The 16,946-nt window shown below is 46.7% G+C and overlaps 3 protein-coding genes and 1 long non-coding RNA gene across 6 annotated transcripts in view; 2 read left to right on the top strand and 2 right to left on the bottom strand.

The window, feature by feature from the left end:
• The window catches only part of LOC123786619 (uncharacterized), a 128,670-nt gene extending 123,254 nt beyond the window's left edge, over positions 1 to 5,416 (top strand). Inside the window, exons 21-29 of the mRNA XM_087865597.1 lie at positions 230 to 307; positions 643 to 753; positions 1,343 to 1,406; positions 1,574 to 1,712; positions 3,733 to 3,834; positions 4,506 to 4,566; positions 4,671 to 4,706; positions 4,786 to 4,853; positions 4,977 to 5,416. Coding sequence (XP_087721723.1) covers positions 230 to 307; positions 643 to 753; positions 1,343 to 1,406; positions 1,574 to 1,712; positions 3,733 to 3,834; positions 4,506 to 4,566; positions 4,671 to 4,706; positions 4,786 to 4,853; positions 4,977 to 5,343 — 1,026 coding nt within the window. The 3' untranslated portion in view covers positions 5,344 to 5,416. The remainder of the gene's footprint in view (positions 1 to 229; positions 308 to 642; positions 754 to 1,342; positions 1,407 to 1,573; positions 1,713 to 3,732; positions 3,835 to 4,505; positions 4,567 to 4,670; positions 4,707 to 4,785; positions 4,854 to 4,976) is intronic.
• A 34-nt stretch (positions 5,417 to 5,450) lies between these two features.
• The window catches only part of LOC123786621 (uncharacterized), a 68,923-nt gene continuing 57,427 nt past the window's right edge, over positions 5,451 to 16,946 (bottom strand). For all 3 annotated transcript variants that reach the window (XM_087865701.1, XM_087865690.1, XM_087865694.1), the window contains exon 20: positions 5,451 to 5,677. In XM_087865701.1, the coding sequence (XP_087721827.1) occupies positions 5,667 to 5,677 (11 nt within the window). In that variant the 3' untranslated portion in view covers positions 5,451 to 5,666. The remainder of the gene's footprint in view (positions 5,678 to 16,946) is intronic.
• LOC148110524 (uncharacterized) lies at positions 8,439 to 11,172 on the top strand. The gene is made up of 2 exons (XR_015726218.1): positions 8,439 to 8,522; positions 10,997 to 11,172. It is a non-coding gene; the product is annotated as an uncharacterized LOC148110524 (long non-coding RNA).
• LOC148110523 (uncharacterized) lies at positions 11,617 to 14,754 on the bottom strand. The gene is made up of 2 exons (XM_087865747.1): positions 14,613 to 14,754; positions 11,617 to 13,707 (listed from the first exon to the last, which is right to left on the bottom strand). The coding sequence occupies exon 2, from the start codon at positions 12,918 to 12,920 to the stop codon at positions 11,988 to 11,990; it is 933 nt and encodes a 310-aa protein (XP_087721873.1). The 5' UTR covers positions 12,921 to 13,707; positions 14,613 to 14,754; the 3' UTR covers positions 11,617 to 11,987.

The raw sequence follows: 16,946 nt of genomic DNA, 5'->3' as shown, positions 1-16,946 counted from the left end.
CAGTGCCCTTTCAAATATTTTTTGTGATTTCATTTTGGTTACTTCCCCCTCTGGTAGTTCATCCTATTGACCTATTTCACGTGACCCACAAATGATCGCGATTCAAGAGAAGCTTCACAAGTGTAGAGCACTGCCTCTCTATCCGAGAAAGGAGTCACACAGCGTTAGATAGCTTTGTCTAACACTCTGCTATTTTTGAATTCTGATTCCCTTTTCGTATATTTTATAGATCAGGGAAAGAAAGAAACATCGCGCAGAAATGAAGAGAGAACATCAGTTTCTCTCTGACAAAATTCTTAAATTGAAGGTAAGGATCCCTTCTTTGCCTGAATTGTGTTCTAACAACAGAAATAAAAGTAATGAATTATTATTATTATTATTATTATTATTATTATTATTATTATTATTAAAGATTGATTTGCGAGAGAGAAAGAGCGAGTGGAGGGGGGCAGAGGGAGAGAGAGAATCCCAAGGAGACTCCATGCTGAGTGTGTAGGCTGACGCAGGGGTCAGTCCCATGACTCTGAGGTGGGGACTGGAGCCAAAATGAAAGCAGGAGTTGGACCTACTGCGACACCCAGATGCCACCCATGTGCCCTAAGTAATGAATTATTATTACTCATTCAATATGTTTTGTTGAAGGAGAACATCGGAAAGGTTGAACGGGTTAATGCAAATTTAAATGTCGCCCTTCATTTCAAGCGGACTATGTTGCAAGCTATGAGAGAGAAGAATGTCAAGAATGAGGACATGGTAAGAGTTGGCTGTTGAGATTTACCTTAACGTGGCTCAGGAGGCTTTTGGTCATTGGGTGAGGGGAGGGCAGCGTATTCGCTTGCTGTTTACCACAGTAGAGAGTGGGCATCTGGGAACTGAAACTCCTACCGAACAGTGAGCTGGAATTTCACTTAGGACCATCACGATGAGGTCTGCTATTTCAAGGACTAGGAAGTATGGTTTATTTCACAGCTAGGTAATTATCACATCGTTCAGCCCTGCCCTCCAAGATATGTAGAAAATCCCACAAGATACTTGAGTTATGAAGGGTGATAGCCAGCCAAATTGTATAGTCCCTTCCTCTCAATGCTGAAGAGAGAATTTTCAATGTTAATAGGGGAAGATATGTACATATATAATTTATGTATATAATTAGGTATATGTGTTTGTGTGTGTTTGTGTATATGTGTGTATACAAAAGTGTGGGTCTCCTTACTTTCTCCTTGTTCTATTTATGCCTCAAGGGCTTTCTTTGTTGCACTGCATGATCCCGTTCTGTTAGGTGCACTCACATTGTTCTGTGATCATGATTTCTTGAATGTCTTTCCTCATATCCGTCTTCAAGGCCCAAGATGCATTGGAGGATGAAGAGCAGGGAGCCTTGGAGTCCAAAAAACGTGTACTGAAGGGTATGTTATTTTAGGGAAAGAAATCCCCAGATGCTGGCAATGAGTTTGCATTGGGAAGGGAAAGAATGCCTTCCTGCCTTCAAGGTCTTGCCCTTCTCCTTTCCCCAACAAAACCAAATTCTCAGGTCCCATGCCCACTCATACAAAAGAAAACTCATCCTTTACAGAAAGCAAAAAGGTCCTGGAACAGAAGTGCAAAGCCCTGAGTTCTTTGAAAGCAGCTAAGGAAGTGGAATTGAAGCTGCTAAGGAAGAAATTGGGTATCGTGGTGGATTTCTCTGAACGAAGAAAAGTGGCTGCCGAAGAGTAAGCTATTCCTGTGTTAATCGTCACAAACACTGTTGTATGAATTTATGTGGCAGCCAGGCTAGATAGTTGTAGTTCGTTGGGAATTGGATCTAGAGTATTTTTGCCAAATGCATTCTGTAGAAGTACCTGCCCTTCCTACCTTGATCTGTGCAACCTGCATTTTTGTTTCTGTTCCAACTGCTTGTCACACGTTGTGGTGTGATTCATTGGGGCAGAAGAGGGAAGGTACCAGCACTAATCAGCTTGATACCTGGATCCCCTCTGGGTCCATCTACATTGTCCTTTTGGTTTCAGTCTCATCACATGTTCTCATCAGCCCTGAATTCAGTCAGTTTCTTGTTCAGTACCAGACTTGGGTCAAGAATGTGTAGAGAAAAATGGAATTCTCTTGCTGCAGAAACAATGGGAATTTCTTTGTGGAAAGTGGGTTGGGGCTCCAGCAATACTGGATCCCTTCATCCAGTGTACAACCAAAATCGTTCACTGTGGCCCAATCCTAAGAAGGCCGGGGTATTTCCTGTCCACCTGATTTTGTAGGTGTAACTCTCCTGCGTCCCAAGCAAAGCCTGCAGTTTCACTAGGGGCTCACCTTTGCTGGCTGACCCTGAACAGCACTTGTTTCCTTCTAAGGCTGTGCTCATAAAGTCGTTCAGTTTCTTTGCAGTTCACTTGCCTGTTCCAGAACTCATTGATGAGCCCTGGGGAGCTTGGCTCCCACTGCCAGGTTGGCTTTCTCCTGGGCTTCCTTCTTCTGCATCTGGTTCTCCTGTTTCTTCATGCGCTCCTTAGAAGTTGGGTGCATTCACTCACGAGTTTCCACTTTTGTACAGTACTTCCTCTATTTTCCTCAGGAGGAGAAAGTTCTCAGGACCTTAGAGTCCCTCATTCATGCTGAAAAGCAAAACTGTTCCCCCTCTTCCCTGGAGACTCAGCTTTGTGCTAATCCTTCCCACACCGGGGGTGGGGGCCGCTCTGTCTCACTGGCATCTTGGTTCTGTTCATTGGTAAGTTCTTTCTGGGGCAGGTACAGTGTCCTGACCACCTTTCTCTCTTCAACACCTCACAGCTGAACCACTACATTACAGCCACTCCACAGAGCATGTGCTGAAGGATTGCCTGAGAGACCAGAAGCAAATGCATGAGTCCTTCTCTGTCTAGAGCTTTTGTCTCAGTTTCTAAGAGTCTTTTTGCATGTGATTCTTGAGTAAATCAAGAATCACATTGAAACACTTTAAATCAACACCATGAACAAAAGAGTCTGAGGGCGACACAGGAAACCAGCCTTTCTAAGCATCGCTCTTTGCTGCTTTCACTATCAGTGGACTCTGTTAAAGTAGGTTGACTCCATGCAGTTGATAGTTGTCCATCTGACATCTGTTGCCTGGAGATAACACCCTGACTGTGTGACAGTTCACATCATTTTATACTTCAGGACATACCGTCAGCACTAAGATTGGCCTTTTCCTCCACCAGGATCTTTGAAGGAGGAAGCAGGGGTTGTACTTCTAAACCCTAGAGATGTCTGGGAGTGAGTTGCCATGCTGATGAAGCCGTACTCTGGAAGGCTTCCTTTTGGGCTGTCCGTGTCGGGCACAGCCTTGGTCTGAGGATCGGGGCTCCCCATGGAGGTGTAAGACTAATGATGGTCTCCTGCTTCATCCAAATAGTTTTCAGGCCTAGTTTCTCACTTTGAACTGAAATGAGCCTTCACCATCTCAGAGAAAGAAAGACCTATTCTGAGAGGGCACAAAGTGCAGTGTTATTTGGTGACTTGGTGATGAATGAATTGAAGTAGAGAAGTACAAAGACAGCTCTGATTGCAGGGGACGTGGCAGCAGCCAGAATCTGATTTTTCTTTAGCCCTAAATGGGGCCTTCAGTTCATTTCCCTGATGGTGTTCACAGTCTGTGCATTTATGGAAGCCATTCAAATCTAGGCCGCAAGTGTGCTGGGAGGAAAAACGGCAGAAAATCTGGACCTTGGCTACTGGTCTATGTATATACCTTTCCCATTTTAGGAAGCTGGAAAAGACACTTTATGAACTGGAGGCAACAAAGAATCAGCTGTCAGATGCCGAGGAAAATCTGAAAGTAACCAAAGAAGAAATGGACAAGTACAAGTGAGTTCAGACACCATACTAGCGGCTCCTGAAATCCTTGTTTACTTTGAATTTTTCACCTTTGTACAATGTCTAGACTCAACAAGTAATATAAACAAAAATTCAGGGGACATATCCAGAAAGAATTAACAGACCCAAAGAGATAAGTTTTAGAAAGAGCAAAACAACCATGTTAGTAAACACGTCCTGATAACCAGCGCTGGCCTGACTCTGTGGGAACTTGTTCCACGCCAGAGTCCCTGGTTGTGGTGTCAATGGTGGTCATCTTGAGGAAAGCAGTTTGTCGTAGGATGAATCCTACCCATAAACACGGTAGTGCCATCTGATGGCGCTGGTCTTTGCAACCCTGGCAAACGTGGCGAGGATAGAAGTTAAAGGAGAATAGAGCTTCATGACGAAAGATACTTGTCATGTGATAAATTAGGGAAAGATTGAAAACGGGTAAGGAAATTATATCAACTCTGAACCCTGCATGTGTGGAGAAATGAGTAAGGAAAGGATGTGACAATAGCTTTGATCCTGCTGTCCACGTATAGTCATGTGGAAGTGTTTCCTGTGTCAGGATCAATTGGATGAGGGGACAGATAACTGGAGGACGGCCACATGGGCCGATGATTTAAAATCACACCCAATATTGGGCTTTATCTGACGAAAGCAATTGTACCTGACAGACAACAGATCGGAAAGATGCAAGACCAGCTGCAGGAGGCAGAGCTCACCTTTGAACGCAAGGTAACCTGAGCTGTGCCCCAACAGGCCCCTTACCGCCTCCTGCAGGGGACGGAAGTGGCCCTTAGATCCCTGAACATGCGCTTTTGGTGTGTTGGCTTTTTCAGATCGCAGTTCATGAAAAGAATGCTGTAGGGAATTGGGTAAGTGTTTTCTTTTCCCTGCTCTCCATTTGGGGCACAGTCCGGCACAACTGAAGATGGGTGGGTTTTTCTCCCGCAGATCAAGGCTCGGGTTTGGGAGCGGAAGATACAGCAGCAGAGAAGGGAGAACGCCTACATGATACACAGGTGTGCGAGTCTGATGTGCCTTTTTACGGGTGTTTTGAGGGGTGACAACTACACTGTTTGGTGTCCAGTAGAGGACGTGGTGATGTAATTCTTATAGACGTCTGCTCTTTCTCTGTATTCAAGACTGCGCATGATGGAAGGAGAGATGCTGCCTGAGGGATGCATGAGGCAGGAAGCGATGCTGGGAAGACCTGAGATGTGGAGCCCTCCACGGAGAGGTAGGGAGCGCGCTGTGAAACAGGGCAGCCTGACTTCTGCTGGGAAAGCACACGGTGTCCTTCCCATTCCTGTGGGTGGTCATTGTGTGTCCTGGAGAGAATCACGAGCAGTACCTACGGACAGCAGGTTGTCTGAAGGGGTGACAGGTGGGTGTTTTCCTCAGATTCCCCCAGGCAGCAGGGCACCTGTCCCTGTGACAGGCGGAGCTCACGCCCGTCCCCTCACTGCAGAACCTCCCCCGCCCCCCACCACCGCCCAACTGAAGAGATGAGCCTGGAGGAGTCATGAGCCCCAGCTTCCTTCCCACCTTGACTCAGTGGTAAAGAGTCTTTGAGAAAAGAAAAAGACTATTTGAAAAAAAGTCATTTATTTATTTATTCTTTATGGAGGTTCCTTTATTTTGGTTTTCTTTGCAATCTGCAGTACTGCATTTATCAGTGAGATGTGTGCATTTTACTCCTGTAATGTTATCAGTATGATGTCACAGCTTTACTTCTCAATCTCCTATTGTTTCTTTGCTCCCGACTATACGATCAGTCTACTCCATTTCTTCTGTTAAATATTTCCATAATAGCCAGTCACACATGCTAGGCCTCATCTGTAGACTGAAAGATTGAACCATGAGCCTGTGGCTTGAGGAAGAATGCATGCTGTTCATTTTGAGGGTTTATTCATTTGTAGCTGGTTTCCCCGGAGCAGTCTACTGCTGTTGCCTTAGCTATGAAAGCACCTGAAGCAGGTGGGGGACAGTGGTCCCTTCCTAGAGGGGGAGGGGCGGGTGTCCCCCTTGTCATCAGGGGTCAGGAGAGACATGAGGGAAATGCTCTGTGTCTAGGAAGGGACACGAAAGTGGGAGAGGGTGGGACGTGGTGGGGGAGGGTTTGGAGGGCTGGGTTGAATTCTGCACAGTCAATGTCAGTCTGAATCCACCTCCATGCATTCTAGGGCATTGGTCTGATGCTGAACCTGGTGGGGCTCCCATAAGGAACAACGGCACTGAGCCTAATAGAGACCCTGGGATGTACAAGTTAACTACTGTGGACTTTTCCACTTTTTTCAGAAACTTCCACTTTTGAGCAACACCCTGTCCTGGCCTTGCGTCTATTGGGTGGGTCGTCCAGTTTGTCTGTGGCGTCATTCACCTCTCAAAATACAAGCAGTTCACACAGGGGCTAACAGGCTTCTCCATTACAAATCGTCATCTTTGGGGGCCTCTCCCGAAGCCACAGGTGGTTAGAGGTGAAGGATGGCAGAACACTCACTGTGTGTGTCTGTGTGTGTGTGTGTGTGTGTGTGTGTGTGTGTGTGTGTGTGTACCCCTGCTCACCCATAGCACACAAGGGGGAAATAACTCAACGAAGATGACAGCTCACTGCACACTGAAGTCTCTGGGCTGCCTGACTCCCATTGGGGTAGGTTTAGGTGCGATAGGTATTGTGTTCGTATTCCGGTTAGATGATTAACCTGTGACAAGGTCTGTGGTCATCCTCACGACTGGAAACTAGGGGAAGCTCTCCGTCCACTTTTTATTATCTGCTTTGCGGTTTGGAATGTGCTTAGATAGGCCATGTTTCGTAAGTCACCCCTGTTTCACTTCTGCTGGTAAACGTGCTATACAGAATCCCTCTCCTTGTACCCTTTCAACAACTATTTTGCATGATCAAAGCTGTTAGTGTCGTGTCGCAAAACACGCTTTGACACACACTTTCTGAAGGGGGGACGTTAGCGATTATCCGCATAACCGGTGCCCCAAAAGCCCTTCCGTTGGGCTTCTAGGAGCAGGTCGTTTGGTCCTAAGTCACAGTGAGAGCAGGTTTCTTCTCTCATCACACGTTCTGGAGTTTTCCATCGGAAAGCGTGTACAGTTTTGTGAATTCTCTAACTTATGCTTCCCATCTTAATTTCCTATTGGACAAAATTACTCTGGAACTCAGTGTGCTGAAATGTCCGAGTGACTGTGTTTTAAGATAAGCACAGCTGCTGAGTTATAGAAGGGTTATTGGTATCACGTTCCTTTTGGAAAACACTTTTCCAATTCCCCTGTCAGATCACAGGCCCCTAATTCCTCAAGTGTGTTTGTGGCCATGGCCAGAAACTGCAGAGAGCAGAAGACCCTTGTGTCAGGAAGTGAGGCAGCGTGGGGACAGTCAGGGGCTTGCAGGCAAAGGATTCACCTCGAGTGGCTCGGATTCCTGAGAAGAAAGGGCAGTTTCATCACATTCTCTCTCTTGTTAACAAACCAAAATATTCTGTGTGGTTGAGGAGGAAAGATGAAGTGTTGTCCAGGATCCCGATGCCTCCGTGTCTGGAGTGTCCAGCCTCACTAGTTTGCCATGCTCCTTTTTCATCTTTGAAGATGCTACTTCTTGCTAGTGAACATTGGCAGACATGGTTAGTGATGTTTGGTGACAGTCGGTTATTCCTGTAATATCCATTCCCCTCTCCCCCCTTGTTATAGTTGGCAGCAGTGGGGAGGGTTCAAGTTCTCTAGCTCGGACGCGGCTCTGCTGGAACGTGGTATTGGAGAAGGAGCCAGGTGGTGAGAGCTCTTTCTTTGGGTTTCATCTCTTGGTTTTATAACTTCTGTCTGTCTTACCAAACTATTTTCCTGTCTGTCTGCAGGTGGGTCCAGATGTGAGAGGGTTTCTTCGGCCCACCTGCATGCCCTGCCCTATGGACCAAACTTTACCAGGCTTCATTGGCTGTGGGCCACCTCAGCCTCCTCCACCTTGGTCGACATGCGGGCCTCCCCTGCCCCTCGTTCCGCCACCATGTGGTAAGATGATCTGGATTGCATGATGTGAGTTGTAACGCGTATACATCTTGTGACTACTTGTGTCGGTGGCGAAGATGTAGAGGAGGTACCACGAGGCTTTGCAATGCAAGGATCAACCTGAGTGAGGACACAGGAACATTCCTCAACTTTCTGTGGACATCCATTTCGTGGACTGTCTCGTTTCACCATACAGACCTGGGCAGCAGGGGTCTGCCATTGAGAAGAAGTGTGACATTGTGCAATAGACAGACATAAAAGCATTGCCCAGGTGCCCTGCACAGACATGATGTTTTGGGCTCTTGGCTTAATGGAGCACAGTCTTCACATCACCTGCACCTGTGGAGGCCGCAGTTGTCTAGCATTATTGATTAGTTATGAAATCATCTCTACTGTGCAGAGTTGTCATATCGTCAAGGGTGAGGGAGTGGTCTCTCCTTTGTTCACAGAGGTCAGTGGAGACCTGTGAGAAACGCTCTGCATGTGGAAGGGACCTGAGAGTGGGAGAGTGGAACAGGCTGGGGCAGGTGTAGAGGCTTGGGTTTTCATCCTGTGTGGTCAACACCCGTCTGAATCCACCTCTGTCTCCTCTAGGGCCTCGGTCCCATTCAGAAGCCTGTGGCGCTCAAGGGGACAAGAGTGGCACCGCTCCCAAGGAGGTCCCAGAGAAAGACAAGGTAAATACGGTGGCTGTTTCCAGTTGTAACCATTTCTGGAATCCTGTTCCTGTCTGGGCAGAACCGTGTGTGGCCTTGTATCTGTTGGGTATATCTTGGGATCTGTGTGTGGTGCCTTTTACCTTTCAAATGCCAGGTCTTCATGCCGGAGCCTACAGGCTTCTGTGTTTCCAGTTCGTCACCTTAGGGATGTGTGGGTGGAACAAATGCAAAGTTTGTGCTGAGGTCTTGACATTGCAAGGGAAACCCGGCTGGGGACACTGTTACATCCTGAAGTTCTCACGTCATACATGCTTTGTGCTTAACTATTTCCATACACTGAGCAGTGGGGCAGGTGCCATTGGTGTGAAGGAAGTGTCTCTATTGCACAATGGCAGACATGTATTTCTTACTGTTGTGCATGTCCAGAGTCCACATTTGTTGTTCCTGGAGGGATGAAACACCTCTCACTTCATGTGCAGTGTGTTGAGTTTGAGCTGACATTTCATTAGTTACGTAAACCACTGAAGCAGGGCTGTGGTCCCTTGATTCATCATTAGGGTTGGGGTCTGCCCCATCCTCTGCAACCTGTGGATACTTGGGGGAAGCCCTCTTGTCGGCTCAGGGAGGTGAGAATGAGAGACAGTGGCAGATGCTGGAGGCAGGTGTGGAGGTTTTGTGGGAATGTGGCTCAGTCACTTCCTATGGGCTCGTCCTCTTTCTTTTCTGTGGCGTGGGTCAGAGATAGACGCTGGTGCGTCCCCCATGAGGAATAGCGGTCCTGCGTGCAGGCGTCTCATGTCGTGGGGGAGTGAATGTTGCTGAGGACGTGATCACTTTCTCCAAGTTGCTCAGGAGATCCATTTGATGGACTTCATCTTTCACTCCTACTGAGGTGGTTGGCAGGTCCCTTTGCGGCGAAGGAGAGCCTCTCTTCTCCTAGAGCTCGGCACAGCAGGTGTGCGCACGGATGGTGTACAGAGACCATATACTGTGCTCTGGAAGGAATGAGGTCTAGTCTTAACGTTAGGAATTTAGGGTGTCTGAGAGAAGGGAGGGACACGTTCATTAAACCACACAGACGTTGTGTTCCGTATAAGGGAAGCACCAGCGATGTATCTGAAGGACAGGAGAGGGAGCCGTGGGTCACACAGAAACAGGAGACTTTGAATGAGAAGCAGGATGGAGGTGCTCAGGGGAGTGGATGGTCTCTCTCAGGTAGAGCGGAGGCCATTCCTGGCAGGCCAGCAGCTTAAGCAGTGAGTGTGAAGGCAGAGTGAGGTCCACACCGAGTTGCTGCGTGTGTCTGTCACACAGTGTGAATAATGCAGTTATTTGCGTGAAAATGTCATTGTTGGCATAAAGCTGTTCATTCATAATCTATAAAAATATTGTTTCCCTAAATTTCTGAAGGTTCTGAACTGTGTGAAAGAATGCCGTGGAGATGTGGGAAATTTAACTTGGTTCTTTGGGGATTCTTGTCTGCCTCAGTTTGTGTGCCCCCGTGTGAGAAAGTGAAGACAGTACTGAGATCAGAGAGCTGCTGCCTTGACTTCAGCCTGAGTGAGGCTCTTAGTGGGGAATTCGGGGTTGACCAGGAGCCGCCCTAGCTCGAGCCCTGTCACCACCCTCTGCATCTGAGTCCCCTCCCCGCCTGCAGCTTTGCATCTCCCAGAACTTCTGCCACAGTATCCTGCGGATTTGCCTGTGTTGCTGATGTCTCAGCCCGAATGCCAGCTCTCCGTGGGGCCTACTCAGAGACTCAGCTTTGTTTTCTTTGAAATGGGGAGAATATTGGTTTCTGAGGTCATTAGAGGCACAGGAGTTGAAGTACATAAAGAATCTGCAGGGGCCCCTGGGTGGCTCAGGCGGTTAAACATTGGACTCTTGATTTCCGCTGAGGTTGTGATCTCAAGGTTCTGAGATTGAGTCCCAGGTCGGGTTTGACGCTGAGTGTGGAGACCCTTAGGGTTTCTCTCTCTCCCTCTCCTTTTCCCCCTTCCCTATTCGCTCACAAGTTTACCCTTTCTCTGTCTTTGTTTTTTTCTCTCTGTTTCAAAAAAAAAAAAAAAAAAAGAATGTGCCAAATATCTGGGATTTTGGCCACTCACCCTACTCACTGTTTAAAAAAATAGCTCCATGCAGATGATCATCAAAAGGTATTCCTTTAAGACCTTGAAATTGCACTTGCAGTAGAACATCTCAGCCCAGATAGCTGCGATCCTCATTTCAACAACAAAGAAATGACCTCCTTTTTTTCTATTAAATTTCAGGTCCTAGCCAAGAAGGAAATAAAAGATACTTTTGAGAATGGGTACATTCAGACATTGATGTCTGAGATGTGAAGACAATTATTTTCTATTACATATAGACTCACAGAGGCAGCCACACACTCAGGTGTTCATCCAAGGCCTCAGATATACTATAGGAGGCAAATTGCATATGGCAGAACATAAGATCCCATTGAAATAATCCAAAATCTGTTTGACTTACAGGACAGTCAGTTTGAAGTTTGAAGATCTCCCTGAGCGGTAACAACCAGGCTGTGCAGAGTATATATGTTGTAAAGGTGTCAGATGAGCCTAATGGTCTGAATGCCTTCCCTGCCCATCCTGTCCCCTGTGCTCTGTCTCTCCTCGTATCCCCCCAATAAACCTTTCATGGTTCTGTCTGTGTGTCAGCGTCTGCCTTCACAAGGACCTACAGTCACTCCCCTCCAAGAGCACAGTGTGAATCCTGTACACACAGAAACAAACTGGCAGCAGTGGTGGTGATGGAGGATAGTAGCAAGATTACCCTTTGTGGCATCTTTACTGCAAGGGGCCCAAGCAGTCCTTCTGGGCAGGTGGACACACCCTGTATTTAGATCTGTTGGTGGTTGTATTAACTCTGGTGATAGATACCCTTGAGTACATGGTGTCTGCTTGTTTTGGGGGTGTGTGGTGATCAGCAGGATAGGTGTCTATCCCCAGGCAGTGGTCTGTTGTTATGGTGAGGAATGTATGAAGGGTCAGTAGTGGCCCCGGGAGACCGGTGAGGAGGCCCTGCATTAATCCAGGTTTTGTGCACTGGTTTCACCTCACCAGCTGCCTCACAACAGCAGGTGGGCTCTGAGGGTCGCTGATGGTGGCAGTGTTCTTGGTAAGACCCCTGATGCCCCATAATCCCCCACAGTTTCCATGTTGAGGGATGGGCAGGGAAGAGGCCAGTGACAGGAGACCCATTCCTCTCTCACCACGCAGGAGTTGGGTGTATGTGTCTGTTGCTTCTTAGGTCCTTTACTCCAGTCCATTCTGCACCAGAGCTCCTGGATCGTGCAAAGCCCTCCTTCTCTCCAGGTTGTGGAAGAAGACATCCTCCAGCAGCCTTGGGGTCATGGCTGGGCCAAGGTGTCAAGGTCTGTCTGTCCACATTCTGCCCTGGAGAGGTGGGTAACTGCCCTGCTACAGTCAAGGTCAGCCTGAGCAGACTTTGTAAATGGGATTGTCATGCCCTGTGCGCAGGGCCAGGGCGGAATGATGGCAGGTGAGAGGGGGAGACAGGAGAGGTGGTCCTCTGTGGTGGTCCTGAACAGGGCTGCACAGAGCAGAAGGCCTGAGGGCCTGGGGAGAGATAGAGAAAGAGACTGTCAGGGAGAGGGACACTGAGTGGGTGGTGGGGGGATTGGGCAAATCCTGGAAAGTGAGAGGAACCAAGAGAGGGAGAGGGGGTAGAGAAAAGCAGAGACAAAGAGGAGTTGGAAGGATGAAAAGCAGTTGCTGGTCTAGGTGTGTGGAGGTGGACCATGGACCAGGGGGGAGGAGGTCTAGTTAGGTACTCTGAGCGTTGGGACTGGAGAAGGCGGGAATCCAGGGCGTCAGATTTCCCTGAGCCCAAACCTCCGACCTCTCTGGGGCAGAGCTGTGCAGAGGACGTTTCCCTTGGGAAGATGGGGACCCCTCCTTTTGCATTGTGGGGCCGAACCCTAGGATCTATCATGGAGAGAGATGGCTTGGATGGACCAGAGCACCCTCTGTCCCTCCTCTGAGGCGTCATGACTTTGAGCATTGCAGGGATTCCCAGGGAGGCCAGCAGAGGGCGCGCGCGCACCTCCAACAGGAAGGGGGCGGTTTCTCTGCGTGCGCAGCCACGGCCAGCAGAGGGCGCGCCATGGCCTTTTCTGACCCAAGGCGCCTCAGAGCAGGAAGGGCTCCGGAAGCCCCCAAGGATCTGGCCCCTCTCTGGCTGCAGGGAATAGAGCGCCAAAGCTGCGGTTTCAGTAGGTTCGGCCCCCACCCTGGGAAGACCCTGGGGCCTTTGCAGCAACTTGTCGCCTCCCGAGGTAGAGGAAGAAGCTGCCTTGTTGGCTGAGTGCTGAGGGGGCGGCTCTGGGCGGCTTCCCAGGACATGCTGGTAAGTGAGCAGCACAGTCGCTTGCATTTTGAGGGCTGTTCCCCTGGTTCAGTCCTCATTTTCCCTGCGGGTATTTGAACAGACCTGTTTTACTCAGGGATCCGTGGCTTGAGGGGTCCCGCGACGCCACATCAGAGATGCTGTGGTTGGCTTGTTACAGATGCAGGCTTGTTTCTGGGGAGAAATCCTGAGCCAAACTCAGAGGAACGGGAGCCGCTTTCAGTGGGGACTTGAATGCACTAACTGCTGACTCTCAGGACTTCCTAAAAGAATGAGCTGGGGTCCCACTTCCCTAATTCTGCTGGAACCTGAGACCCAGGTAGAAACACAAACTGCCCTCCATTTTGTAACCTTAAAGGTAGAAACTCTGAGGGATTTATCAGCCGAAGTTGGTTTTGTTTGGGAAGGAAGAAGAATAGAATGTAGGACAAAGAAGCAGTGACTAACCCTTAGGCACATTGGGGAGCATCAGAGAGGCTCACTGTTTTCAGGCGAAAAGGGGGCAATTTAGAAGGCTGTTAGGAACCAAAAGTCCATTGGAGGCATCTGGTAGTTCAAATCATTGTGGCTTCTCATGGTTGAGTCCTGTTGGGAGGTGGGGGCTGGGGGGAGGGGATGGAGAGATGAGAATAGAGTTCCTGTAGCTGGAATAGTGGAGTACTCACGTGCGAGGTCAAGTCCATGTCTTCCTGTTGGGTCCCCAGTTTATTCAGAGTGATAGTGTGTCCGAGCTCCCCCTGCCAAAACCTCCTGACTGTTTTGTGGCATTTCCCGTTACGACTTTTCACATTTCCCCGTTCTGATCAAGATTTGCCTTGAGGAGCAAAATAAGTCCGTCAAAGACAGATACTATATGATTTTAGTCATTTGTGGAATTTATGAAATAAAACAAATGAGCAACGAGAAGAAAAAAGAGGCAAACCAAGAAAACAGCCTTTTTACTATAGAGAACAACCTGTTGGTAATCAGAGGGGAGATGTTTGGGGGGATGGGTTCAATAGGTGATAGGGATTAAGTCATGCATTTGTGATGAGCACCAGGTGTTGCCTACAAGTGTTGAATCACTAGATTGCACACTTGAAATGAGTATAACTGAGGTAATTGTAATTTAAAAAACTTTAAAAAAGTTTCCATGGAAGAATTTTTTTTAAAGATTTTATTTGTGCGTGTGTGTATGAGAGAGAGAGAGAGAGAGAGAATCAGGCAGAGGGAGAAACAGGCTCCCCGCTGGGCAAGGAGCCCAGTGTGGGACTCAGTCCTAGGATACTGGGATCATGACTCACTGGATCATGAGCCAAAGGCAGATGCTTAACCGACTGAGCCACCCAGGTGTCCCTGGAAGAATTTCTGATCAGCAGTCAAGTTCTTTGTATTTAGTGGTTTTGTGTTTCAGTGCCAGCAAGGTCTTTTTCTGGTGGCGTGTCTCATGTTGGAGGAAATGTGCATCACAGTTGTAAACTACTCAAGTGACACTTGAAGAACTGGGAAGGTTAGAAGGGAGAAACTCTCATGTACTTCCTGTGTGAAGTCTGTATCTGCTCGAGATTGAGACCAGTGAGCCAGCATCACCTCACTGGGGACACTGTTTCTACAAAGGATTGACAGACAGCAAGTACAGAATCAAAAGCAAGATGACAATTCCAAACCATGTGTTGGTTCTAACCCAGGACCCTAGGTTTGAAAGGAGTCAACTGAAAATATTTATTGGCAGTTGTTTACCTGAAGGAAGACAGGTTTCTCCCTATGAAGGCAAACCCGGAGTCACGTGTGCCTCCTGGAAGTGTCTTCCTCAAGTGTCTGGGAGCAAAATAGTGAAATACTGCGAGAATGCACTAAATGAAATCACTGAGTACATCTGGGAATACAGATACACTGGGGAACATGAAGAATTAGAGAACTTGTTGCAAGAATAGGAATACTTCCGGGACATTTCAAAACAGTATTGTTATCTCAAAAGAGCTGTTTAAAACTCCATGTGTTATCAGTAATGGTCTGTTATGTTATAAATTCAGAAACCATGCATTTGGATTAGAATCCGGATGTTCAAACTATGTAATTATATAAGTATAGCACCATTTATTTATTCTGCTTTTGGTGAATAATTGTTTCCAGTTTTTTGTTATTCTGAACAATGCTGCAATGGACATTCTCACACGTTTCCTGGTGTGTAGGTTCAAGATTTTCAATAGGGCATATACATTTTCTAGTATTGGAATTTCTGGTTTGTAAGAATGAACGTGTAGAGTTTTGCAAGATAATGCAGAGTATCTTTCAAAATAGTTGTACCAATTGTACTTGTCCCAGTACTGCATAGAATTCCTATCTTCACCAATAACTGGTCTTGCCAAGCTTAATTTTTTGCCAACCTGATGAATGTAAAAGGGTTACTCTTTGTGGCCTTAAGGTGAATTTTTATGATTATTATTGAGGTTGAACATTTTTCATGTTTTTATTCACCACTAGGATTTTTTTCTTCCATAAAATTCTAGTTTTGCCATTGGGCTATTTGCTTTTCTCTTTTTGTTATGTAGGAATTAGCTTTTCAAATATTCTGGATATTGATCTGTGGTTGGTTGTGCGTGTTATGAATAAAACATTCTTTGTTATCAGTTTTTGAATTCAGATAGCTGAGTTAAAATAATGAAGACTACCTAGATTTCAGAATCTGTTTGGTTCCTGATTTTCATATAAAAGTTAGCTGGAGTTTGAATGATAAAGTATAATTCAAAGATTTCATTCAAATATTCTTGTTTCCTGGGACGCCTGTATCTTTTTCTGGTTTCTAATTTAATTTTTCTCTAAGGTATCTTTTTGTTAGCAAAAGTTCTTTTCCTTTTTTTTTTAAGATTTTATTTATTTATTTGACAGAGAAAGAGAGAGCCCGTGAGAGAGGGAACACAAGCAGACGGAGTGGGAGAGGAAGAGGCAGGCTCCCAGCAGAGCAGGGAGCCTGATGCAGGGCTGGATGTGGGGCTGCATCCCAGGACTCTGGGATCACGCCCTGAGCTGAAGGCAGACGCTCAACGACTGAGACACCCAGGCATCCCAGCAAAAATTCTTAATTTTAACGTTGTCATGCTTACCAATTTTCTTTCTGAAGAATGCTTTTTTGCCTTGGTGAAGAAGTATTTTCTTATCCTGGGATCATAAAGATATCTTTCTATATATTCTTCTGCAAGTTTAACCAGTTTTATCTTTCATTTTGAAGTCGGTAAATCCATTGGAAATTAGATTTTGTGTATGGCAGGAGATAGAGATCTACCATGTGGATGACCAGTTGTCCTGACATCATGTATTTCATACACCATTCCCCAGTGATCTGTAGTGCCCCCTGTGTCATGGATGAAGTTCTCATACATTTGTGATTCTGGTCTGGGTGCACTAGTGGTAGTCATTAGTCTCCCAGCATGAATAACACCCTATCCTAAATCTTATAGCTTCATAATAATTCTTGATATCTGGTGGGGCAGTTCTCCTTTCCTTATTCCTTTTTTTCCCCCCTAAAGATTTTATTTACTTATTTTTGTGCACATGGGAGGGGGTGCAGAGGGAGAAGCAGACTCCCGCCGAGCAGGGAACCCGATGTGGGACTGGATCCCAGGACCTGGGATCATGACCTGAGCCGAAGGCAGATGCTTAACCGAATGAGGCCACCCAGGCGCCCTCCCCTTTCCTTTTTCTTCAGAAGCATCTTGGCTGTCTATGGGTCTTTGCTCTTCCGTATCAAGGTTAGAATTAGCCTGTCATATTTCTTGCAAACTCATATTGGGATATTAATTGCTGCTGCATAAAATATACAAGGCAATTGGAAAAGTATTGACATTTTTTTATGATTTTGAATTTCTCTGTCTATAAACACGGCATGGTTTTTTTTTCATTTGTCTTTAATGTTGTTAATAAATTAAAAATTCTGTTTCTTTAAAGAAACCAAACAAAAACAAAACAAAAACAAACAAAAGGAATCAGGGTGCAGTTAATAGTTTAGGTAAAAGAAAGACTTTTGAATTCTGAAACTTCTAAAACTCTAGAAATGCTCACAAGATAAAAATGAGG

The sequence above is a fragment of the Ursus americanus genome, chromosome 2 (assembly GCF_024610735.1).
Source record: "Ursus americanus isolate L20-20 chromosome 2, mUrsAme1.1.p, whole genome shotgun sequence".
NCBI lineage: Eukaryota > Metazoa > Chordata > Mammalia > Carnivora > Ursidae > Ursus > Ursus americanus.
This window is presented reverse-complemented; position numbering and strand designations above follow the sequence as displayed.

Coding starts and splice junctions, on each gene's coding strand:
- LOC148110523 (XM_087865747.1), bottom strand. CDS start 12,920: ATGCAAGCGACTGTGCTGCTCACTTACCAGCATGTCCTGGGAAGCCGC.